General features: G+C 43.2%; 1 protein-coding gene across 2 annotated transcripts in view; it reads left to right on the top strand.

The window, feature by feature from the left end:
• The first annotated feature begins 5961 nt into the window (after positions 1-5961).
• Positions 5962-27434, top strand: part of SIEL (ARM repeat superfamily protein) — a 79148-nt gene continuing 57675 nt past the window's right edge. For both annotated transcript variants that reach the window (XM_086781937.1, XM_086781938.1), the window contains exons 1-3: positions 5962-7194; positions 7286-7342; positions 20771-21046. In XM_086781937.1, the coding sequence (XP_086638063.1) occupies positions 5995-7194; positions 7286-7342; positions 20771-21046 (1533 nt within the window). In that variant the 5' untranslated portion in view covers positions 5962-5994. The remainder of the gene's footprint in view (positions 7195-7285; positions 7343-20770; positions 21047-27434) is intronic.

Raw genomic sequence — 27434 nt, forward strand, 5'->3', positions numbered from 1 at the left:
GATATAACTAAGTTACAAGATTTTATGACACTCCACAAACCCAACCACCCACCCCCAAGTTCAGGCCATGGTCAGGAAGAAACTTCAAGTTCATCATTTAACCCTACTTACCCTGTATATTCTAATGTCGCCACCCAGTAAATTACTTAATCCATATCCAAATGGTCCGCCTACTGACAAGTCTCAAGTGGACTGTATTTTTTCTACTCTCCCTTCTCAACCATTAAAATTTCCCACTAACACTCTCGCCCCCAAGGAGGTACTAGCACCTGCTGACCCGTCTCCCTCCCACGGCAAACTCGAGAGGTACGTCACACTCTCCCACAAGACACCATTGAATCTTTTACTGATGATACTATTCTTGAGTCCTTGTCTGCTCTGCAGAGTACGAAGGATTCATAAGAGTTGGGAATCCGCACTGAAACCAAAACTCATGTTCAAGGTGTTAATGTAAATAACACCCTTTGAACCAACTCGGTGGATTTCACCAAAAGCATACTTAGATGTCACATCGAGACAAAGCATCCCTATGTACTGTACCCTCTTTGAGCACCTCGACCAGAATTAGAAGAGCTCTTGCCTTTGGTCGGAGAGGGCACTTTATGGTTTAACATGGCACGGCACACCAAGCTAGCAAATCCACAATTGGCCGATCTATTGGAAATACGAATTGTGACATTTATGATCAGTTATTGCTTCCGTAGGTGGAGGAAGGCTCATCCAGTCCACACAAGAGGGGGGTATACAGCAATTATCACAGATGATGCAAACCCTAAGTTGGAGGATTTCGGCATACAACCATATTGGAGAAAAGAGTACCTCACAATCCTGGAATATAGCCATGAATATATGTGTGCACCACCAACTCAAAGAGTAGATCCCTTGTACATACCACTGAAGAGAAGATGGACACCTTTGGAATTTCAAGAGGCAAAGCAACGGGGTTCACATGTATGTTATAACTTCCCCATCTTCATGCCAACCACATTTACACATATAGAGAGCAAAGGAAGTAGATGCTGAATTGAATACAAGCATGGAGCCGTATCTCAAACCCAGCAACAATAGTGGCCAACGTTTGATTCCTAAAATTGCTCGTGGTCCTGATAAATCAACCCAAGGAAAGGTATGATGGATATGGTGCTGAGTAGCTGCAGTTTGACATGAATCAAGGACCATGTGATAGGGGCATGATGTTGTATTATCATCGCCCTAAGGTATCTCCCAGCCTATATGTATGTCACATTCGAAGACATGGTTGACACCGGGTTCTGGAGATCACATGCTGAATTCAGAAGAACCCTAAAAAAGCTTCAGTCATGCCGTAACTTCTACCGTCACATTCGGCGACCAGGTCTTTCGACCTTGGTAACAAGTTGTTCTGAGGACAAAACCTACATCAAGTAGGGGGTGATGTTAATCCCATTTTGGATTAACAAATATACTCCTCCGTTTGAGGACATTAATAAGTGTCATGCAAAGTCACTATAAAAAGTTGTACATTATGAGATATTGGCCACCCAAGGCCTTAGGTATAGGTAAGTAAGTTTTGGGCACCCAAGTGTGAATAAGGGCCAATTGTATATAAGGCATTTTCTCATAATGAATGGACATAATCCCCCTTTGTGCTATTGAGAGCTCTTGTTTGTGTCTTGAGAGAGAGAGCATTCTAGCACTTGTGCCTCCTCTATACTTGTATGTTGCATGCTTGTGTTGAGGAGTGAGAGAGAGTGATTGCCTTATGTGGTGGTGCCAGTGACTCTATGGTGACAGCGTGGAGGTGGAGCTTCTCAAGTGAGCTTAGAGACCTCAAGGGACACAAGTTTGAAGCATTGGTAAGTGCCCTACGACAGTTGTGCTCTATTGCTCTTCCCTAAGGTTAATGCATTGAGTTCCCTCTTGGAGGTGTGGTAGCCCATAACATTTTGACGGCCGTCAATTGAGTAGTGGAAGATATCTTACATGCCCATACCCTGATATATCATCTTCTTGAGAGTTAGAGAATGTTGTGCATCCAATCGAGGTCCACAAATAGGGTTTAGGGTCTTTGGAGATCGTATCTTGTCCATCAGATGCATTGCCTTTGAATATTGGTTTGATTAGCTCTTCCAACAAATCTTCTTGTGTGTGGCTCCATATCCTCTTATATGTTTTTTATATTCATGTCCTCTATATGGTGTTCTTGTTTGAGGTGTTGGCCAAGAACGTGCATGCACCTTTGTCCTTTGATTGAAATTTTTTGATTGCATAGACTTATCAAATTGCACTCGCCATGTACTTCAAAACATCTCCATCCTATAGAGAGAAAAGAAAGCAATAGATTATGGCACATAGAGAGAGAACGAAAGAGAGAAGAAAGCAATAAATTTTGACACATAGAGAGAGAAGAAAGCAATAGATTTTACACATAGAGAGAAAAAGAAAGATAATAATTCTTTAGCACATAGAGAGAATTATATCTAGTCGGAGTGATGTCTACCACAAAATAAAAATAGAGAGAGAAGAAAGCAATAGATTTTACACATAGAGAGAAAAAGAAAGATAATAATTCTTTAGCACATAGAGAGAATTATATCTAGTCGGAGTGATGTCTACCACAAAATAAACATTTGGAAAACTTTAACATCTATATTTTTTTCGTAGCTCCACCCTCCTTCATTAGCTATGTTTGCAAAACTTTGACACCTGTATTTTTTTCATAGCTCCACCCTCCTTCATTAGCTAAGTTTTAAATCTATTTATCTTTATCCATAAAATTAGATTTCTTCAAAGATCTAGTAATCCTTGCAAGGGCAAGAGTTCTTGAAATACATTCATGCCAAGGAAAGAGAAGTGGTAGCACTGAGACTATTACGAGGCAAGGCTTGTTCAAGAGAAAGGCATAGATTATGATGAAGACATTTGCACCTACATCTTGTATGACTATAATCAGGTATATTATTGCATTTGGCAAGCACATCATGTTTGGAATTCATGTTTACAATGTACGCATCAATTGGTGGATATCGTCAAGACTGCCTTCTTGTATGCCTTCTTGAGTGGTGATTTTCTTGAGAAGGTTTATGTATCTTAGTCTCATGGTTTTGTTAATAAGGGATAAGAGTCTAAAGTATGCAGGCTAAGAAAAGCTTTCTTTATATGGCCTTAAGCAGGCTCCCAGAGAGCATGGTATGAGAAGATAAATGCATATTTGGTTGCAAATGCAATAGTCCAATTGACAAGGGACAAGAGTCTAAAGTATGCAGGCTAAGAAAAGCTTCCTTTATATGGCCTTAAGAAGGCTCCCAAAGCATGGTCTAAGAAGATAAATGCATATTTGGGTACATTTTATACGTTGATGGCATGTAACCCACATGCCCTAATGAGAGGATAAGATTTCAGCCTTCAAGGTTGAATCAAATGTGTCATTTGAGATGACAGATTTGGGCTCATTGCATTGTTATTTGGGCATATAGTTTATGCAATGTGCGGTGTTGTAGTCAAGGTACATTCAGAGAAACATAGATTGTTTACACAATTTGGTCTTGAAGACTGTAAGCCTATTGCTACTAGTAGAGACAAATGCTAGACTTAGTCTCCACGATGTAGGTGAACCATTTGATGGATCACTTTATCAACATGCTATTGGATGCCTCATCTATCTATGTAATACGAGGCCATACATTCAATTTGGGGTCTCCCAGTTGAGTAGGTTTATGCACATCCCCAGAATTGACAGGCTTATAGGGTACTCAGTCCCTTGGTCTATTCAAATGCTTGCTTTCAAGATTCCAATTGGGCCAGATGTTATGACATGCGAGTGTCTACTAGTGGCTTTTGTTTTCATCTTGGTGATTCATGTATGTCATGGCTTAGCAACAAGAAGTAGCCGACAATGACCACTCCGAGCTGTGAAGGTGAGTATAGGGGAGCTTTACAAAATGTATGTGGAGTGTGTATGCCTCATACACTTTTTGGAAGATCTTTGTGTTGGACAATAGTCCCCCACCTCTATCTTGGTGTTGTGGATAACAATCTCCCATCTCCTCCATCTTGGTGTTGTGGACAATAGTCTCCCATCTTGGTGTTGTGGACAACAATCCCCCACCTCCATCTTCACATGATAGCCCGAGTGCATTAGCCATTTGTGAGGAACCAAGTGTTTTAAGCTTGCATTAATCACATTGAGGTGACTGATCGAGGCTCATTACATGAGAGATTTGCCTGGCTTATGTCTCTACACATGACAATGTGGCAGATATGTTCACGAAGGCTCTCTCATGAGAGAAGTTCAAAGCTTTTTTAAAAGCTTTAGGCTTATTGTCATTTGGGAATTGATCAGCCACATGATCCTTGTACAGGGTCACATCATCACCTCTATAGGGAATTTGTAGCCATTTATATAGTAGTGATGTGTGGAAGTAGGCCAATAATGGGCTGATGCACTTTTTCCCTCTTTAGGCTGTTTTTTTCCTTGACTGTGTGTACACACTCTTATGAGTGTTTGCAAGTGATCAAATCATGTCACTTCACTTGTACTTCACTCATTCTCATCAATCTACTTTGAGTGTTGTAATTCTCTCTATCTCTATCGCATCTATGTGTGTATGTTGCTACCTTTGCCTCCACTCCAATCACATCGTGAAAAAGTTAGGCACATTGTGAAAAACTTTAAGTTCGTCTTGCATGAAAACCCCCAAAAAAAGAGAGATAACCACATTGTGAAAAAGTTAGTCACGCCATGAAAAACTCCAGGTTAGTTGTTTGAAAAAAAAAAGATACGATAATCACATTGTAAAAAGTTAGTCACGATGTGAAAAACTTGAAGTTAGTCACGTGTGAAAAATCAAGAAAAAAAGGAGGATTTAGTCGCTCCATGAAAAACTCCAAGTTAGTCACATGTGAAAAACTAGGGAAAAAAAAGGTTAGTCACACTGTGAAAAACTCCAAGTTAGTAATAAGCAAAAGGTCAAGGGCGGGGAAAAAAAAGGAGTAACGAAAGTTGCCCTGTTTGGAGGTTTTTATGTCCCAAACCGTGAGTGCTCATCTTCAAGCTCTTTTTGGGCTCTTTAAATCTTTCCTTGAGCAGATCAAGTCATTTTTCTTTGTTTTGGTCTTCAACCAACAACAATCGTAAAATTTGACCCGAAAATCGAGATTAAAAAACACGCTATTCAACAAAAACAAGCTTATAGACCACTTTTGGTTGAGAGACTAGTGTTTTAAAGCAATGTGCTCAAGCTCGGCCATCGAAAAGATCCCCCACGACAATTGTAGCTCGCGAAGGTAAGCTCTTGTGAATGCATTTCTAGAGTGGCCAGAATGGGCCATAACATTTGTGTGATAAGGTCTTCTTGTGCATATGCTGTGGCCTTCACATACAAACCGTCTATTTTGTGTGTGTAAGTGATTATACGGCGATGTGACAACACTCTCGCGGGAGACGACGATAGACACTTCTATCCCCCACGGAGGTGTGGAGCTCTTTAAGTAGTGTGCTCGAGCTTGGCCATTGGAACGATCCCCCATGACAGTTGTAGCTTGCGAAGGTAAGCGTTTCTGGAGCGACTGAAATGGGCCGTGATAAGGTCGTCATGTGTGTGTCCTGTGGCCTTCACATACAAACTGCCTTTGTGAGAGATGAAACAACGGCTAACAATGGTTTAGTCTCATAGATATCTGCTAGCAAGAAGTCTATGAGCAGTAATGAGTGGCGCACTGAACACGGACCACTATTGAGTGGTGGGGACCTAGTGGAGGAGCCGACACTAGTTGTCTGAACTCCCATGATGACGTAAAGCTTAGTCTCTCGGTCATGTAGAGACATTTGCCAGGGGGTGGGGCTACTCTTAAATAGAGTCTTGAGGGTCGTCATTTCTGAAAATCATCTTAATTCTCAGTTCTTGAGAAGTTAAAATATAAATTATGAATTTAAAAGTAATGCCACGTGGAAACGCTTTCAAGCAGCCGATTTAGGCTAGACGCTCATTTTCTGGACGACTGTGGTACGCTGCGATGAAGCGACCAAGCGAGCAGCTTGGCTATGAAGAGCTCCCTCATCGTGACAAGCAGCGGAAGCCTGTGGAAGCAGAAGAATTTAGTCGCTCATCTCATCCTCCATTTCCAGCAGGATATGGGCGAAGCAAAGGAGGAGAAGAAGGCAGCTGCTCAGCTAAAGAAGACGATGGCTATGGAGTCCCCCTTCTGCATCAGCAGGTATCCCTTTTGAATCACGAGGATCCTCGTGTCCGATTGCGCGCCGTTTCTTGCCTTCACGCCCACGTGGACCTGCCTAACTACGATGCCGTAGGGCTAGATCGTCTATCTGAAGCTCTCCACAGCCAGCTGTGGAGGGAAGAAAACCCTCACGTTGCACAGCAGATCGTCCGAGTTCTGGCTTCCATCGTCATCTTGAGCTGCAAGCATGAGCCAGGCTATACTTTTAATTCAGAGCATGATCTAAATCCTAACCCCAACTCTAGTACAGAGCTAAACACTAGTTCTCACTCTCGCAGAGAAAGAAACCGTAACTTTCACTCTAGTACCGAGATAAACCTTAATCACAGCCCTACCAAACTGGCAAACCCCGAACTCCAACGTGATTCCAGAGTCCCTACCTCTACCTCTACCCCTACCTCTAACTCTCATTCTAACCTTCACTCTGTCAAAGAAGATGCTGCCATTTGCCAATTTTGCAAGCAATCTGCAGGGGGAAACACTCTCCCAGTAGCAAACACAGTTTCTTTCTCAACTTCAGAACCATCCAGGCATGTGGTGAACACTCTCTTATCTTACCTCTGTGCAGAAACGCTGCCTCTGAGCTGTCTTGAGAGCTTGACATTGAAGCTTCAAATACTGCGCTCCTTACATCGGATTGCCGAAGCAACTGGAGCGGTTCAGTTGGTTGCTCTGAGTCGACAACTCACCAAGCTTCTAGCCAGTAGCAGTCCCTTCATCAGGGCTCATGCCTTGCAATTGGTTGCAATAGTTATGACTACGGACTCTGGAGCCAAGTCTGTACTGGGGAAGGAAGACAGTGTAGGCCTCTTTGAGGAGTATGCTCATGATCCCGATGTTTCCGTGAGAAAGGCAGCTTTGCATTCAGTGATACTTCTTCGCAGCAAGGGCTATTTGTTGACAAAAGGATGTTATATAGCAGCCTCAGCTCTTCTTCAGGACTTGCATGAGAGAGTCCGTTCACTCGCCCTTCAAGTGGTAAGATAGGTATAACTTGATGGGATCTCTTTTAGAATGTACTATGCCCTTATTCTATAAGTAACGGCTAGTTTGGGCTTACCTTACACAGATAGGCTTATGGGTGGAGCAGGAACCAGAGGAGCACACTAACAATGCCTTCATACAGGTATTCCTATTGGTTTCTATCTTGCTTGCCATGGGTTCCAATCAACTGTACCTTATTGCAAAGATTGGATATTTCAATACATGTTTATGAATTGTAATTGAATGGCTTGAGAGCATGGGAGCTTGATTCTCCACATAATTGCTCTCTGATCTTGCCATTATGTACCTAAAATTGCACTTACCTAATCCATGCAGATGGTGAGCAGTTGGGCAGGCTGGTAGTACAGGCGTCTCTTGCAAGTGATTTAGATGGAAGATCACCATTTTCACGATACAGCCATTATGTACCTAAAATTGCACTTACCTAATCCAGGCAGATGGTGAGCAGTTGGGCAGGCTGGTAGTACAGGCGTCTCTCTCAAATCATTTAGATGGAAGATCACCATTTAAATCAAAGAGCAGTTGTACAGGCTGGTAGTACAGGCGTCTCTCCCAAATTATTTAGATGGAAGATCACCATTTTCTCGGTACAGCCTTAATGCCTCCATCCTCCACCTTAGTAAACAAGAGAAGTTTCAGATTATCCTGATGGACATCCTCAAGCTTTATGTCTTTTCAGCATAGATTTTCCTTCAGAGAGTATATTTGCTGACCCTATGTCACATGCTGTGATCTAATCTGAGTCAGCTCACCATCAGAGATAGTCACTGAATGCTCATAGGATGTGCCTTCTATTTGAGATGGAGGAACACCATCTTTTTAGATGCTTTGTCTACTATGAGATTGGCAGAGATCATTGTTTAGTCTGGGAGGGTTTTGTACCTATTTCACACTTCATTTGATGCCCTGATCAGAAATGATTTGGCCTCTTCCTCAAGGTGAGGCAGCTCTGATAGAGATTGATGACTCTCAAATACCCCAATCATCACTCACTGTCACATGTATCATTCCCTAGGATGAATGTACGTGTCATATACTATTGGGGAACATGAAAGATCAGACAAATGTTTGCCAATTGTGAGCCCTAAGTGATAACAAGGACAGAGGTTGTAGTCACTATGAGGATTAGGGATGCTATCCTCCTAGCTGCATCTAAGTATGGCTTCCTTGGGGCCTACATAAACTAACTCACCAACCCGACAAGGTAGTACAGGTGCATGCTGCTCATTGAAGCATGTTTTTTATGCATTTTTATTGAGGACGATGAAACATTAATGTCCCAGCTGAGTACCTAGAGATCACAAACTAGAAACACATGGAGCAGTGTTTGGACAGCAATGGAGGGGACAATTTCAGCATGATCACAATGCACAAATTTAGGGCAGGTTTTATAGCAGTTTCAGAAAATTACTTGCAGCTCTCTAGGGCCTCTAGATTTGCAGAACTATTTTGCAGATTGGAGGAGAAGAAACTGTTAAGTGTGCTCGAGTCTTACAGCATAGTTAGTAAGTAATCTGTCACACACCTCACTCTAGGCTGCCTAGGACAGCCATGTGGGCAGCAGGCTGAACTGCAGACAGGTCTGTGAAGTGTGGGCAGCACCTGCTGGCAGTGTGCTGGGAGGGCTTGAAGTGAAGAAGCATAGGATCCACCACCAAACTTTGAGCAATTCCCAAGGCAATGTTGCTAGGTCTCATGGGGAGGCGGCGTGATCAGCCATTGTGAGTCGAAGCCATTGTGAGCCACTGCAAGGCTCCTTTGGGCGATCCGTGAAAGGAAGAGTAAAACATTCCTTGGTCAAAAACTGTCCCAAAGCCTCCTCCAGACGTTAGAAAGAAAGAGGGGGGGGGGTGTATGCAGTGGTGCAATTGGATCTGTCAACCAAGTCTTGCGGAGTACTTGAAGAGAGTGAGATTTGGGTGCTGTGTGGGATTGTGGGTCCGTGGAGTGCCACTCGTTTGGGTCGTACTGAAGCTGGACAAGAGGGTAGTTCTTGTAGAGTCATAGGGGCCACGAAGGGCCAACTCTGACTTTGAGATGGCAGGGGCCAATCTGCCATTTGTGGTTGTGGATGGAAGCCGACTATCCGCACCCCATGTTGTAGTGTAAAATGTGTGCTAACAACGGAAGACTAAAATGATGACTAACGCTATAGCAAAAACATGGATTAATGCTAATCTCAACAGAAAACTCACAATAGAGAAGAGCGTAGATCTAAACTATTGTATATTGCAATGAATGAATATATAAAGTGAGACATAGATCTGTTTGTGCATAATTGTGCATGACTACTGTTGCATATGCAAGAGGTTTTAACATGGAGATCACTAGGGCACATGATGCACTTTTGCTCCACGCTCCTTTACTCTTTGGGTTTTGTCCATTGGTAGGCACTGGCTAAAACACGGGCTCGGTCACCAATAGAAACGCTATTGGAGTGACAACCATGAGAATTGCTGAATCACTTGTAGTCTCATCCTCCTTCTCTATGGATTCGGAGAGAATCCTTGGGAACTGACAAGTTGGCCGCCTCCTCGTCCAAACAGGATTCAGAGAGATCCACCTCCTTGAGAATTCTTGGGCTGATCTCATTCTCCTTTAAATGGGATACGGAGAGATCCACCTCCTCATGAAGTGTTGGGCTGATCTCATCCTCCTCCAAATGGGATTTGGAGGGATCCACCTCCAGATTTTCGGGAACCGACACAAAAACTGCCGCCATGCTGATCTCATTGTCCTCCATACAGGATTCAGAGAAATCCTCGAACTGTAGCATCTTGTTGATCTTCAAAGAATGAAAGATGTGCTAGCTCTAACTCTACCGCCACCGACATCCGTACTTCCTCGGGATCTTCTAGCAGTCCACTCCGTGGTTGGGAAAACGGTCTCTTGTGTCACTTTGTGTTTGGGAAGCTCTTGGGCATCCTTGAAAACTCCTTCTTGTTGGACATGTCATCTCCAGCCCATTTTACTCCATTTTATGCCACTTTTTATCAAGATATTTATTTGATGTAATTAGGGATTTTCCCCATATTTTCAGCTATTTTAGGCATTTTCATTAGTCATGCACATTTGTCCTCTAGCCCTAGAGGCCGATTGGCTCTACAGATATGTATATAAGCATGGACATTGTTCATTCATAATTCAATCAATATTTTTCAGTTTCTAGCTCAAGTGTTGGATCTCTCTTGGCTGTCTACTCTCTCTTGTTTGATCTCTACTTGCTTTTTCTTCGTATTCACATATTCTCACATGGTATCAGAGATCTTGTGCTTCCAGAGATCAGCAAGAAGAGTTTTCAGCTTGCGTTTTTTTTTTCCTCCTCTGCTCCCTTGGTGGCTGCATTTTGGAGATCTACTTCGAGCACAAATCAGCATTTTTATGGTAGTGATTCGGGGCTGTTTTTTTGGTGTCCTGGACAGCACTTCTTTGTTGCGTTTTTTCTCCTAGAGCAGTACCTTGCTGCGTTTTCCTCTATCACAGAAGGGCAGCTGTAACATGGAAATCTTATCCTGAAGAAACACATAAGCATGCCAGAGAAAAGAAAGATGTCAGCTTTGCACAGTACACCACACTAGGGCTAGAGGATGGGTTGTGCCCCCCCCCCCCCTCTTCTTTATGGCTAGATTGCCAAAAAGGAGTCTGCTTCCAAATACAACTTTGCGGGTGCCCAGGGATTCTCCACTAGCTCGCACCTATTTCTTCTAGTACAATATGAAAACAAAACAAAACATGTGTTGAATTTTGATGTTCCCGGCATTAAGTGTAGGACAACCATGGATAGCCCATAGCACTCCCACATCAGCCCCGGACAGCCCTACATCTTCATCTTCCTTCTGTCTGGCCCACGGAGCAAGTCGACCAGTTCTCAGAAGCCACAAGGGTGAAAGAATGGGTACTATGCTGTGATACGAATGCTGCAAGAACTGTACAACATTGTGTATGGACAGCAAGCATAAAGGAGAAAAGAAGATCACTGCTGAATATCACCAGAAAAGGTAGTACATCACGTGGAGCAGCATGAGGGAGGTCCCGTAGATGCTACCTATCGCTGCAGAAGCTGAAAAGATAGATGAAAATGAGGCTAAGCCTAGCCACCTTTATATAGGTGGGAGAGGAGCTGGTCCGCCAGCAGCAAATGCCATTGATGCACCAAATCTGATGAAATCAATGCCAATGTGTGCCAATCATAGTAACATAAAAACCCGTTTTGCCCTCTCGAAACGGCACGAAACGTTTCTAGCACGAAACTTTTCGAAACAAAACGAAACTTGCCCATCGAAACGGTGTTTTGCCCAAATGTAAAGTGAGGTCAAAAAAACAGGCGGGAGTTTTTTTTTTTGCAAATGCGATTTTTGCCGTCGTTTTCGTCCTTGTTTGCTGCCCATTTGCCACTTCACGCATCCGACGCTTCTTCTCGGCCGCAACCTGTTGCTCCGTCTCTTCTCCTTATCCACTCCTCCTTTTCGCTTCTTCACTCCTCCTCCATGCCTCCTCTTCCTCTTCCCTTTTTCTCTTTCTCTCTTCTCCTCCACGGTCCACCCCTCCTCTTCCCTCCTCCTCTTTCCTCCTATTTCTCTCCTTTTCTTGTCTTCCAACTTTCTCTCCTTTTCTTCTCACCTCCTTCCCTTTTCTTCTCACCTCCCTCTTCCCTTTCAACTTGTTTCTTTCCTCCTCTCTTTTTCTCCTTTTCTTGCCCAAATTTTGAAAATACCAAAAAACCTACTCCCAAAATCATGAATTTCATACCCACTAGTCCCAAAACATGCATCTTCATCTTTCTGTTGGCTATGTTATAAATTTGGTATGGTTATATAAGAAGTGTCATTTCAAAACCTTTGCGTTTCATCCAAAACAGACGAAATGAAACGAAACAAATCTTCAAACGACGAAACGAACGAACTGTCATGGCAGGCACCATATGCCATACAGACACACCATGTCAGCCTCCACCATCCCTACATGTATGTCATATAAGGCTCCATATGCCACACAGTGACACATGATCAGTAGAAAATAAAAGTTGTGAAGAAGTTTGTGACATCCTCTGTATTAGCCTTTTTCTGCATTTTTTTCCCAGCCCTCTCTTCATGCAACTTAACGCAATTTGCGTTTTGTATTCTGTCCCTACCGTGTACTAGTGGTAGCACCGTGCACTTGCTTCATTAGCCTCTCCCTCCCTTACTTCATCGCGCATCGGGTCGGCTCCCGTCTTCACCTGTGTGCCTTGATCTCTGGCAGGAGTACAATTCTACATCTTTCTTTCACCTCACCTACCGGCTAGGGAGGAGTGGTGAACCCTTGGGTACCTACTTGCAGCATTTCCGCTGTAAATTCAAGAGGAGGATTCCTTGGCTTCTACACCAATTGTTATCTCTTCATCCATTCCTCAACTCTCAAGGAATCCATCTTAGATGGAACCAATTATCTTGATTGGGCACTACATATAAAGACTCTCCGTTGGTATCATTGGCTATGGGGTATTGTTTTTGGTATTAATGCCTCTCCCGATGCAACTTCTCCTCAGGTTGAGATTGATGCCTGGGCTGACAAAGATGCAAGGGCTCATGCCTTTATCTTCTTCAACATAAAACCCTCTATTGCTCTTCAATTTGATGGCAATGATGAGGAAATTGCAAAAGAATTGTGGGATACCATCCAGTCTTCTAGAGGAGGTATCACCGTGAGAACTCTGCTCAGAAGGTAGCCTTGGAGAGTCAGCTCTCCAACTTGAAGATCGTGGATTTTGTTACGGGTTCATAACCATTCAGAAGCACTTGATCTCTTTGGGGAGCAAAGTTGCCGACGAGAACTTTGTCCATCGGCTCTTTGTCAAATTGCTTGAGACTTTCTCTGCTGTTTGTCATACTACATCACTTCTTCTTGCTACTCGTGATCTACATAGCATTGTTGGCATGCGTCAAGATAGGGCCGTGAGAAAGAAGACCAGCCAGGATACTTCCAAGACCCTTCTTCAGGCTAAGGGCAAAAGCAAACGGTAGTCCAAGGTTTCCATGAGCAACAAAGGTGGCTGCAAACCTGCCAACAATCTCAGTCATAAGGAGCTTACTTGTCATTATTGTGGTCTAAAAGATCACATTTAGCCAGATTGTGGCAAGAAGAGAGAAGGTGGTTTTGCTAAGAAACCCCCCAATCAAACCCCTTCATCCACCAACCAAACTCAAAAATCCTCTTCCACCAAGGAGGGGTGACTTTGGTCAAGACTGCGACCACACAGAAGGTTCAACAAGTCTGCTCTGACAATGGAGGAGAATTCATCTCCAAAGCCTTCGATAAATTTTGCTCACAAAAAGTATACCTCACACTCATTAGCAAAACGGTGTGGTTGAACGCAAGAATAGGACTGTTCAGGAGATGGCCCGTACCATGCTTTCTTCTTGTGATCTTCCTCCCTCTTTCTAGGGAGAAGCTGTGAGCACTGCTGTTTATATCATCAACCATTCTCCTACAAAGGCGGTTTCTCATATGACTCTCGAGGAGGCTTTTACCAGGCAAAAACATTGCATCTCTCATTTCAAGGTTTTTGGTTGTGATGCCTATGTTCATGTCCTTGATTCTGACAGATCCAAATTTGATTCCAAGTCCAGGAAGTGCAAATTCCTTGGATATAGCTCTCATTCCAAAGCTTACAGATAATGGGATCTGGAGTCGCGATCCTTGGTGATTTCTTGTGATGTTTGCTTTGTTGAACCGTCGGATGATTCTCGCTCTCATCTTGAGCTTACCATCGAGGTCCTTTCTCCTTCCTTGGCCACCCCAACTCCACCACCAGCTTCTCCACCATCTGTCACCATTTGGTCTCTTCACCAGTCTTGATCTGTGTTTTGGGGCAAGCCCATACACGGAACAGAACCAAGGTGAGAACGGGGATTTTCTACAGAAGAAAGCTGAAGCATTCACTGGCATGGATTGGCTTGAAAGATGGCCACACAACATGAGCACCATGGGATTTTACTCATCAAAGTGACTTATAATGTTCATAAGTCAGTGTTTTCACACATCATTAATGACGGGCTGGACTTATTATTATTTTGGGCACGGACAGGTGGATGGAAGGAGGTGCTTAGGCGCTAGAGGAAACTTGGGCTACAAGCTGGGAAAAGCACAAAAGCTGATATTTTGGGCAAGTTTAGCTGCTTTTAGCAAAAAGGGAAAAGCACATCAAATATAGAGCTGGTCAGACTTTATAAAAGCAAGGGTGGCTTGTGTTTTGATCAAAAAAGCGCCCACATCCCCTGGTCAGCAGCAGCCTTTCCTCCCTCTCCTTCAGTGCTGGCTGTACAATAGGTGCAGTAGGTGATTCTGGCCGTACAGTACCTGCTGGCCGTACAGCGCAGCTTTCTCTCTCTTCTTCCAATGCTGACTGTACACTGTTTTCTCTCACTACTGGCTGCGATTGAGGCAGGCTGTACGGTGGTGAATGTTCTCACAGTCCTGGCCGTAGAACGGGCTGTGTTTGGGACTGATTATGTGACTGTTTTGGGACAGTTTTTTATAGCCTTTGGTGCTGTTTTTATCTTGGCTTTAGACTGAGATCTGGGCAAGAGTCTTGCTAACGTTTTGTGGAAAATCCGGTGCAAGATTGCACCCGCACCTTGGTTTCTTGTAAAAGCTTCTATTTGCATAAAGAAGTTCCTATGGGGGGCCGGTCGTTTCGGCTCAGTGCAGTGTCATTATTTTATTGTGATTTCTGTCGTGTATCATAGATTTGTTTGGTATATTTGGAGTGTCTGTCTATTGTTCCTAGTAGCCCCCCCCCCCCCCCCCCCCCCCCTCTTCCGGTTTTAGTGATATTAGAGCATAGGCTTTCTCGGAAGGAGAGGCTTCCTTCCAACAATGAGAAAGAGAAAAGATCAGAAGTGGGGACCACACTGACCAACAGTTTTATGGAAACAGTCATCTGTCAAGACATGAGCAGTAGACAGCTTGGACTAAGGATTTATGGATTCACAGAAATTATCCTCAAAGTATGGAGTTGGTTTTATGTGCTTGTGTTTAGCACTCTTTCCATATGGTTTATTGTGGATTATAAATCAAGTTTATGAGCAAGCTATTTGAAGATATATCTCAGGATATCTTATGGATATGGTGACAAGATATGTCTTTTAACTTCATGACAAGAAAAGCTAAGTATACTTTGAGTTTTACAAAGTTGATGCTTTTTGCAATTTATTGAAAGTGTTTTTGGACACTTAACCCTTGTATGCCCGTACAAGGAGAATTGTGTGTTGTTTGTTTGCCTTGAAGTGTTTCAGGTAAATAGTATTAATGGTTGAAAAACCTGGTTTATATGGTTTTTCATACGGATATGTCCAAGAACTATGGACTATATTTTTGGCATATCTTTGCTCAAGGATTTATACATATACGATGATTTGGCGCATCTATATGGTTATCATTCCCTCAGTAATTCTTGGGCTTTATATACAATTCTATGGGTTTCCTTTACTGGGATGGAGTATGTTTTTCTCGCTCCCAGTTCTATGGGATACAATAGATTTTTCTATGGAATTCTATCATCGGCTGAAATGCTTGTAAAACTATCTGTCACAGACATTTATGGAGAACCAAAATCTCTATGCCTGTGATTCATTCTTATGTTAATCTTGGGCATGTGTATAGATCTTGTGGTAGCATATGCCACTTGGAGGCCAACGACATGATAGGATTGCTGGTCTGTACAGACACTGTAGTGCTGGGGCCTAGATTCATGCCAACATTTATTCATGGTCTGTACACTTTTTTTTCTACATGGGGCCTGTACATATCTTTGGGCTAGACATGTATTTATACCTAGGACCTGTAATGGATTTTATGGACATGTGAAACATGTTTACGCTTGGGCATGCCTATGGATTATAGGAGTGGTGCTCTTATGCAGTCCAATGACATGGCAAGATGTTTTGGTGGCTATGTATTCTGCTTATTTTCTTTTTGCAGGTACTTAAAGCTACTTATGATTTATGAATATTTGAGACACTATTGGCTCTTGTGCATGTGTCTGGTTAATATCATAGTTGTTGACTCGGAATATGATTTATGAATATTTAGGACACGGTTGGCTCGTCTATGTGTTTGGTTAATATCAGAATTGTTGACTCGGGATATGATTTATGAATATTTGGGACATGGTTGATTCTTGTGCCTGTGTTTGGTTATTATCAGAGTTATTGACTTGGGATATGGCTAAAGTTTCTTTTTCGACACGGTTGGCTCTTGTGCCTGTGTCGGGATAGTTGTTGACTCAGGATATGGCTAAAGTTTGTTTTTCGATACGGTTGGCTCTTGTGTTCGTATCTGATTTCGGATCGTGGATTTGGACTTACGGCTTTAATGGCCGGATTATGGAATATTATATATTGACAGTGGATCTGCTATACTTGAAGAATATTTTAGTGGTATTAGGCTTACACAGTTGCAGACAATTGTTTTATAAGACAGAGGGGATGTCACCATTTGGTCCCTTCACGAGTCTTGATCAGTGTTTTGGGGCAAGCCCATACACAGAACAAAACCAAGGTGAGAAAGGGGATTTTCGAGAGAAGAAAGTTGAAGCACTCATTGGCATGGATTGGCCTGAAAGATGGCCACACAGCATGAGAACCATGGGATTTTATTCATCCAAGTGACTTATAATGTTTATAAGTCAGTGTTTTCACATGTCATAAACGACGGGTTGGACATATTGTTATGGACAGGTGGACAGAAGGAGGCGCCTAGAGGAAACTTGGGCTACAAGCTGGGAAAAGCACAAAAGTTGATATTTTGGGCAAGTTCAGCTGCTTTAAAAAAAAAGGGAAAAGCACATCAAATATAGAGTTGGTCGACACTGTTTATCCAAATATTTATATGATGTAACTAGGGATTTTTCTCATATTTTTTTTCCAGCTATTTTAGCCATTTTTATCAGTCGTGGACATTTGTCCTCCAGCCCTATAGGCCGACTGGCTCTATAGATATGTATGTAAGCATGGACATTGTTCATTTATAATTCAGTCAATACTTTTTAGTTTCTGGCTCGGATCTTTCTTGGCTGTCTACTCTCTTTTGTTTGATCTCAGCTTGCTTCCACTTCATATTCACATATTCTCACACCTTTTCAGCCTTGGGTGAACTCTTCACCTTTGTTCCTTTGTCTACGGGCTCTGTGGTTGTCAATGTTGCAACATAAACCATGTTGTATTGGAATTGGGCTTCAATCTCTTCCATCCTTTGTTTGTATGAGGCATTGAAGTATACCAACCACTCTCGCAATAGGGATTTCGGACTCTGCCACCCTTTGTCGGTATGAGGCTCCGGTTTCTGCCATCCTCTTTCAGTATGTGGCTTGTTCTCCTTCACACGACGTTCTTCATCTTCCCGTCTTCAGCACTCTCGCCGGATCTGATACTCCCATTGCAACCTCTCTCTCTTTCCAAGCATCAATGCTCTCTATCGGTTGCTAATGTGATCCGAAGTATGTGGAAGAAGATTCTCCCTACCTAGGCTTGACCTAGATTTGAGACTTTTGAAAGTCCTAGACTACGTGCAACCTATGCTACATGCAAAAACGGGCCAAAATCCTAAAAATGCAAACTCTAATTTGCTATGTAGACTAAAAAACATTGATGCAAGGTTGAGCTAATGCACTACAGGGCATAGTTGCATCCAAACTATGTTTGGATGTAATCCAAACGTTGCAAATGTTCACTAACGTTTGGAAACGTAGTGAACATGCACTTTTGATTTTAGAGGTTAAAAAAACGGACGCAAGTCAACGTCGTTTTTTTTTTCGCTTTTCCTTAAGTGCGTGTGGCAGCCTTTGTGTGGCGCTCAAGTCTTCTCCTTCCCAGATGTTATCCATTAGGAGCTCCTAGTACCTTACTTTTCCTCATAGTTGTTGTTTCAGTTTCAGTTAGTTGTTTAGTTGTTTTAGCTTTTCTTACACAGACATTGTATCAGATCCACCAATTGTTGTAACCTTTTTGGTCTCATAGGTCATTTTGGCCTTGTGAGGACGTTAATATATCATTTCATTTCTCTCTCTCTCTCTCTCTCTCTCCTTCCCGCAAAATTGAAACTAAAGGTTGTATAGTATTAGTAAGTGCTTTAATGTTCATAGATGAATCTTCAAACTTCATATTTCAAAATTTTATAAGTAAACTATAAATTTTGTATATATATATATATATATATATATATATTGGGGGCAGCGTTCACTACGTTTGGAATCTTTTTAGCACGTTTTCCAAACGTACTAAACGTATCGTTCACTACGTTTGGAACCACCTTGCGACAAGGAAACCTGTTGCATTCGCGGAAGCCATTGAGAATGACTAGATGATGAATGAAGTGCTTGATGGACTAAAACGATGCCTTTGGCTTATATATGTGTGGAGGTTGTTGGTTGGCCACCTGATGTGGCTGTCGGCCTGCTATAGGACAATAAATATGGATAATTGCTACGCTTACTGTTATGCACTGCCCACACTGTTGCCCACTGCCTATCACTTGGCTGCTGGCTGCTTGGGCCCTTCTGCTGCCTTCCGACTATGGTCAGAGGGCTGCTGATAGGACACCAAAGCCCTCTCTACTGCTGATGATGATAATGTGCTGCTCTTGCTGATGCTTATGTTGATGCTGATGATGCTACTGAACTGATGGTGCTATTGCTGATGGTAATGCTTTGATGCTGCTAATGATGCCCTAAATGTTGACTTAGATCAGGGATTAAAGCCGTTCATGCATAAAATTAGCCATGGCACGGGCGTGCACGTGACAAAACCCTAATTTTAGAAGACCTAATTTAGCATGCACAAACCATACTTAGACACTTTGTTACCAATGTAACATATGTGCTAACATCGAAAGGCTAAAACGATAATTAATGCTAAGCAAAAACGCGGATTAATACTAATCAAGATGGCAAACACACAATAGAGAAGACCATAGACCTAAACTACTAAGATCACAATGAATGAATATATACAATGATGTTAAAATATCTGAGGCATAGATTTGTTTGTGCATAATTGTGCATGAGTCATGACTAGTGATACATATGCAAAAGGTTACAGGCTGCTCTCCATGTGAAAATGCAAAGGAGAACGGCTATTTGATCTGATCGAAATTACGGGTTACTGGGTGGAAAATGCGCCTCAAGACAATGCCTCTGAATCATGCCGAATGTATGAAAGAATGAATTACTATGACTTTTGACCTCCTTTCTACAGGGATCTGATGGCAAGTCGTTTTTAGGTCAGCCATGCATTTTCTGGTCATAAAACATCATTAAAAATACCATAAAACATCTTCTATCCAATTTTTTTTATAGATAAGTCTTTGGACCTGGCCGATGCTAGACCAAGAGAAGGTCAAGCAGGAGGTGATGCACCCATACTTGCCAGGCGTTATGCGTTATGTAGAGGACGGTGCTACATTTCGGACAACATGCAGGACCTTTTTTCTGTACGTCAATGTGGGTCGCTATCAAGATAGGTATTTTGATAAAAATTACTGATAAAACAGTAAAAATGTTTGAAATGTTTCGTATGACACTTTTTTTTGAAACTATGGATTTACTACAAGGTGGCCAGTAGACCTAGTTGGCCATTGTCACTCTTCTTAGCAAGGAGAGTCACACGGAGCTCCAATACAAAAGCTTCCACTGAATGCTCAAGACTAGGAGGGTGATCTACTGCTTTGGAGAGATGTCAATGCCACCTAGACCCAAGGTAGCGCATGGGGGTGCCTTTGGGAACCCACTGAAAAGCCTCAACTAGATGCCAAGTTAGAGTGGTGGAGGGGCCCACCTGGAAGGTGCACTACTTATGCCAGTTGATTTTTGCCCCAGAAGCAAGGCAAACCACTTTGATTACTGAAGCAAAGCGCCAAAAAACCTTTTTAGCTCCAAAAGGTAAGCTCAGTGTCATTTGCAAACTCCGAGTGTAGGAGCTCCTCCACTGTGCAGATGGAGTAATGCAAGCCCTGTAAATTCGATCTGGGGAGCTCAAGAAGCTGTTCAGGACCTCTACAACAAACAAGAAGACAAAGCGGACCAAGGGGCAGTCGTGATGAAGCAAGCTTTAGATGGGAGAGGCTTTGTCTGCATGTCTTGAATGAGAACCTGGCCGTTGGTGGAGTAAGAGCGCTGATATACCCATGAGGTTGAGAAACCCATGTAGAGCATAGTGCCCTTGAGAAAGGCAGGGTCCACCCTGTCCTAGGCCTTCTCAAAGTCAAGCAGGATTACTGCCAAATCCTCGTATCAAAGCTGGGTGGCTGCAGTCGCCCCTCAGAATGTGATGATCTCTCATTTGTGTGCTATGGATCAAGTCAGGGAGATATGACTGATGGCTTTGGTGCTGCCATACTTTTTGGTGCGCCCTCTGGATCAGCTGTGAGTCAGGCACAATGGTTTTATTTGGAGCTTCTTTATAAAGAAATAGTTCAGGGTATAGAGTATTCATTTTTGTGAAAACTTGCTTGATGCACTCAAACATAGTGCCAATGGTTTAATGTCGGACTGACTAATTGTTTGTTCTTTCAGGTATGCAGACTGATGATAGATATGGATTTTTCTGTCAGAATTGAAGCATGCAAGGCATTTTCAGCAATGAGAAAGGTTAGAGAGGATCTACTCCTTCAAGCTCTTAGCAAGCAACCTTTGGGGTTATCTGCCAAGGAGAAAGAGCCATCACCGTCTTCACTTATTACAATTCCAGAAAGTGATGTAGACATCTCAAAGTATGAGCAAGGTTTAAGCATTCTTGACAAGTTGAATATGGGCGCCTTTGTGCATGGCATTGAAGACGAGTTCTATGAGGTAGGACAGATAAAGTTATGCTAGATAAATGTCCAATATTTAATTTTTGTGGATTAGCTGTGAGGGAGAAGGAGGAATTAGGGTTAGGTTAATTCATGTGTGGGAGACATACACAGAGAAACAACAAGGGAGAGAGAGAGAGAGTTGTGGGGATAAGTCAACTCATGAGGCATGAGAGTGTGACTCCCCTATCACACATGTATATTGCACTAGTACACATAGTGCACTTAGTACATTAAAAGTACTAAGTGTACTATGTACTATAACTTATGGGCTTGTACACACTATAAGGGTGGGCATAACGCCTTTACCCCAACAACCTCCCACTTAAAGGCAAAGTGCCCTTAAGTAAAGGAAAAGAAAAAATCAGCATGTACATGATAATATACAAGGCCATATCAAGGCTGAAACTGGCCTCATCCAATGCCCATCAAGTGTCTGCAATGAGCAAACCGCTCCGGAGGCAAACTCTTTGTCAACAGATCAGCCGGGTTGTCATCCGTATGAATCTTAACAAGCTGAATTTGCTTGTTCTCTATCACCTCTCTGATGAAGTGATACTTCACATCCACATGCTTCGTCTTTGCATGAAAGACAGGGTTCTTTGTCAACTGAATGGCACTCTGACTGTCACAATGCAACAATGGAATATCCCCTGTATAACCCAAATCAACCACTAACCGAGATAGCCATAATGCCTCCTTGCAAGCCTCTGTGGCTGCAATATACTCGGCCTCTGTAGTAGATAAGGCAGTGCACTTCTGCATCCTGGATATCCATGACACAGCACCTCCTGTGAATGTAAACACATAACCGGTAGTAGACTTCCGGTTATCTAGATGACCGGCATAATCCGAATCCGTGTAACCATGCACTAATGCATCCTGTTTGCCAAAGCAAATGCACAAATCCTGTGTGCCCTTCAGGTATCTCATGACACCTTTCACTGCTTCCCAATGCTTCTTGCCAGGGTTGGCCATGTATCTAGAAATCACTCCCACTGCAAATGCAATGTCCGGCCTAGTAGCAACCATGGCATACATGAGACTGCCACAAGCTGAAGCATACGGAATCTTGGCCATATCAGCCCTGTCTCTATCTGACTGTGGGCTGTCCATAGCACCGAGTTTCACATATGGAGGCAAAGGAGTACTAGTCTTCTTCCCCCCGTCCATATTGAACCTCTGCAAGACTTTGCCAATGTATTCCTTCTGAGACAAATACAACACATGCTGATTTCTGTCCCGAAGTATCCGCATACCCAAGATGTGATTTGCATCACCCAAATCCTTCATATCAAAGGTTTGATGCAGCCTCTGCTTCAAGGCATCCATCTCTTTACGAGATTTCCCGGCAATCAACATATCATCAACATACAAGATGAGGATCAATAGACTGCCATCCAAAGCTTTCTTGGTGTACAAGCAGTGATCTATGTCACTTCTCCTGAATTTCTGTGATTTCATGAATGTATCAAATTTATGATACCATTCTCTTGGTGCCTGTTTGAGCCCATAAAGGCTCTTTTTCAGCTTGCATACAAGCTTCTCCTTTCCACTCACTGCATAACCCTCTGGCTGCTGCATATATATCTCCTCATGGAGATCACCGTGAAGAAAAGCAGTCTTCACATCCATCTGAATCAAGTCCAGATCATCATGCGCAACCAAAGCCAACACAGCTCTAAGTGTGGTCATTTTGACCACTGGAGAGAAGATCTCCTCAAAGTCCACACCATATTCCTGCCCATGTACCATTTTTGTGCAGAGAATCCATCTCTGACTTCATGGCACGCTCCCATAGAGCCTTGTCTGCCCTCTGTAAAGCCTCCTTGTAACATGAGGGCTCCCCACAGTCAGTGAGCATCAAGTAGTCAACCCCTGGAACAAACCTGTCAGGGGCTCTGGAGGGTCTAGTGGACCTCCGTACCCAATGACCATCATATCCTGTTCCATGCCATAAGGCTGAAATATCATGCCCGGTATATCCTCTAACTGTGGTATATCCATAGGGATATCTTCTGCCATCTCTGGCTGTCCATTTGGACCATTTTCAGCACCATTTAAGGGCTGGTTTTGCTGCTGTAATGGCTGATTTACAGCCCTTGGTTGTTGTCCATGATGTCCATCATCATCAAAGATGACTCTGCCAGGCTCCTGTTGCCTTGCAGGCTCCTTATACATGCATGTTTCATCAAAAATGACATCATTGCTGCGTATGATCTTTCTATTTATGGGATCCCAAAGTCTATATCCCATTTCACCTCTGTCACCATATCCTAGGAATATGCATTTGTGAGACTTAGGATCAAGTTTGGTGCGCATTTCCCTGCGTATGTGCACGTACGCAACGCAACCAAACACTCTCAAGTGCTTGTATGACGGAGGCTTCCCTGTCCATACTTCTTCTGGCACTTTCCCACCAAGCCTCGTGTTAGGTGACCTATTTATAAGGTGAACGGCTGTCATAACAGCTTCAGCCCAAAAACCATGAGGTAATGCAGCATGTGACAACATAGAACGGACCTTCTCCTGAATGGTCCTGTTCATCCTCTCTGCTGTCCCGTTTTGTGGAGGATCATAAGGAGTAGAGAGCTCCCTCTTGATGCCTTTAGCATCACAAAAGTCCTGAAACTGTTTGGACATATACTCTCCACCATTGTCGGAACGCAAAGCCTTTAGTGTTTTGCCAGTTTGATTCTCAACAAGAGCAACAAACTTCTGAAACACTGCGAATGTATCACTCTTCAAACGAAGAGGATAAACCCACACCTTGCGTGTGGCATCATCTATAAAAGACACAAAGTATTTTGCCCCTCCCAAAGAAAGCTGAGGCATCTCACATACATCTGTATGCACAAGCTCTAACTGAGCATCTTTCTGTCCAAGAGCTTTCTTGTGGGGACACTGTAGTTGCCTACCATATATACAATGCTCACAAAATTGAAAACTTGAAAACTTTAGAGAAGGCAAGTAACCCAAACGAGACAATTGCTCCATTCCCTTGACACTCATGTGTCCCAACCGGCTATGCCACATAGAAATTTCCGGCAGCTCGGTTGCATTTACATTAGCATGGTGACAAACACCTGCATGCATAAAGTAAAGAGTGTCCACCTTAGAGCCTCTGGCAACAACCAGTGAGCCCTTACTAATCTTCCACTTTCCACGACCAAATGTGGTAACATAATCAGCATCATCAAGCTGTCCAGTAGAAAGCAGGTTCTTCTTGATCTCAGGCACATGCCTGACATCATGGAGCATAAGCTGTGACTCGTGAGCCATCTGAAAATACAAGCCTCACATCACCTCTGCCAAGAATCTTGCATGCATGGTTATCACCCAAATAAACCACTCCTTCATTGCCAGCAGTATACCTGACAAACAAGTCTCTGCAACCTGTGACATGAAAGGAGGCACCTGAATCAATGATCCATGAGTGCATACCATGACCACCTGTAAGAAGTGAATGGGCATCAAGTGAAGACGTAAATAGGACCTCATCCTCACTGCCACCTGCATGTGACACATTGATTTCTTCAATCTTGACTCCACTTTTGCCCTTTGGCTTTACATCTTTGGCTTCATCTTTCTCTTTGTCTTTGCCTTTTCCCTTTTCTTTTTGATCATTTTTCCATTTGTAGCATTGCTTTTTAATGTGTCCCTTCTTGCCACAATAATGGCATTCCAAATCCTTTTTGGAGCGAGACTTGCTCCTTCCCCTTTCTTGGCTTTTCCCCCTTTGCTGGGATCTCCCACGTGCATTCATTGCATTGGACTTTCCAACAGAGTTGTTTTTCCTCTTCATCTCTTCTTGAAGAAGAGCACTCTCAACATCTGCATATGACAGCATAGCATGCGAATTGCTAGTGGCTGTCCTGAATGTGTCCCAACTCTCTGGCAAAGTGCATAACAGAAAAGTGGCTTTGAACTCATCGTCCATTGCCAACTTTTGATTAATGACCTGGCTGACAATACCATTAAACTCATTTAGATGGGCTGTCATAGACGCCCCTTCCTTCATCTGAAGACCTATGAGTTTCTTCAACCAATACACTTTGCTTGAGGCACTTTGTTGGGCATACAAGTCCTGCAATCTCTGCCACATTCCCCAAGCTGTCTTCTCTTCACGAATGCTGAAAAGTAATGAGTCTGACACAGACAACATGATAGTAGATCTTGCCAGCTCATCCATATCTTCCCACTCTTTAGCAGTAAGAGAAGCGGGCATTACACCCCTTTCTTTGATAGGCTTGTGCTGCTTTTTCTGGAGCAACACATTGTAGCACTGGGTTTGCCAAATATCATAATTATGTGAGCCTTCAAGCTTCTTGATGTGAAGCAATGAAGAGCTCTCACCTGTGGTTGCCATAGCAATATGCAACCTGTAAATGCCTGACTCCCTGCAAAATGTGCAAACACTGCACCAAAAGCACACAAAGTGCTCACAGTTTTTCTCCCAAGCTTTATCTCCCACTGCGGAAGCAAGAATGCAACTTTTCTCCCACTTTTTGTGATGAAATCACCAAAATCTGGTTGCTGCAGATTTTGGACAGCACCTTAAATGTGCTCTTTTGCCCTTCCAAAGTACTGTACAGCAGTACCAAGTGCTCACCTGTGATGTACCAAACCTGTACCGGCAAGTACAGCAGCTGAAATTGAACCTTTTCCTCACTCAAATCAGTGTACAGCCATGCCAAAAGTTGTACAAATCTGTACCAAAACTGTACCAGCAGGTACAATAGCAATAAATGCTCTCCTGGCTGTCCAAATGAGTGAAAATCAGACTTTTACAGTCCCGTACACTGCATACAACAGTCCCGAAGAGAAATTGGGCAAAAGCCCCTTGACTGCAAGCTGATTTTTGAGGATTCAAGGCATAAATGTCTTGCCTGCTGCTTTGCCAAGCTCAACAAGCATACGAACTTGAAAAGCCCCTTGATTTAAGATCAATTTCTGATCATACATGGTACATTGACGCACATGAAGGCATCCAGAGTGTTCACGATGCTTCCCCCTGGCCACATATACATCAAATACATGAAAGCCCCTTGATTTACAGGCACATTGAGTGCTTGTAAGGCATCAACACATTATCCACAGCATCAAATGCGATTGCCTGCATGCAAATCAACCAAATCGGCACAAAAGCCCCTTGATTTGCACTGCAATTTGCTGCAATTTTGCCCAAATGTGCGATTTTTCACATCATACAGCATGTATAAGTGCTTAATTGCACAATTACATCAAAAGCCCCAAATTTTGACATTCAATTTCCTGCAAATTGATCCTGATTGTGACCAATTTCCTGCAAATTGATCCTGATTGTGACCAATGTCACCCAATTTCGCCAATTTTGCTCAAAAATTGAGCAATTGGGCACCTGTACTACCTGCTCAATTGATTACTGTACTTGCTCAATTGCAAATCCCCAAAAAAAATTGAAGCAGAATACCTTGTAATTTTTTGATTTTTCTCTGATTTGCAGGTGGGTTGATGAATTTGGTGCTGATGCTCCTGATGTTCTGTGTAGGTTTTGCAGGTTGCAGGTTAAGGCTTCTCCTAGCTGCTTTGCTGCTGAAGGAGACTAAGATGCAGGCGCATGCCCTTTGAAAAGCAATGATAAAGGTTCTAAAACAAGGCGATTCTCTTCCTGCAAAGACCCAAGGGTTCGGCCGGGCCGTTTGCCACGGCTCTGGGACAACCAAATGGAAGGAGGAGGTCTGCGACTCGCTATCCCGGCAAGGAAAGGGGCGAACTGCGCAGGTGAGGCAAAGCTTGTGGCGGTGATGTGAACAGGACCCGATTGTTACCATATTATAGTAGTGATGTGTGTGAACACACTTAGGACCGCCGGGGCACTTTTTCCCTCACTAGGAGGTTTTTTCCCCCGTGCATTGTATATACGCCCATTATCTTCTAGGGCTTGTTATCTTTCATTTTTGGCACTCATAATACACTACTGTGTTGTGCTCAAGCTTCCTCATCTTCTTGAAGTTGTGTGTGCATTCCTGCAACCCTAATTCCAACAATTGGTATCAGAGCAGGCTTCCTCCTCCCGGGCAGCATCACCGGCACCTGCCGCTTCATCTCCTCCGATTGCGACGAGGTTTCACGAGCGTCTGCAGGTTAGTATATGCCGTGGGATAGCCCGTAGGGCTCGGTCGTTTCAGAATTTTGATCTGAAGTCAATTCGCCCTCCGTTTTTGCATTCCAAGTACTGCGCAGGCAAAATCGTCCTACTGTGCAGATTTTCTGTCAAGATTAAAATCTGCAGGACAGGTGCCCATTCGTCTGTTTTGGGCTGTGCTACATAGCACAGGTCGATTTTATACAGGTTTACCTCTTACAGACAGCATTTACATCTAGTAGTACAGTCATTGGCCATG

The sequence above is a fragment of the Cibotium barometz genome, chromosome 43 (genome assembly GCF_041138505.1).
Source record: "Cibotium barometz isolate CiBa-2024 chromosome 43, ASM4113850v1, whole genome shotgun sequence".
In the NCBI taxonomy this organism is placed as follows: Eukaryota; Viridiplantae; Streptophyta; class Polypodiopsida; order Cyatheales; family Cibotiaceae; genus Cibotium; species Cibotium barometz.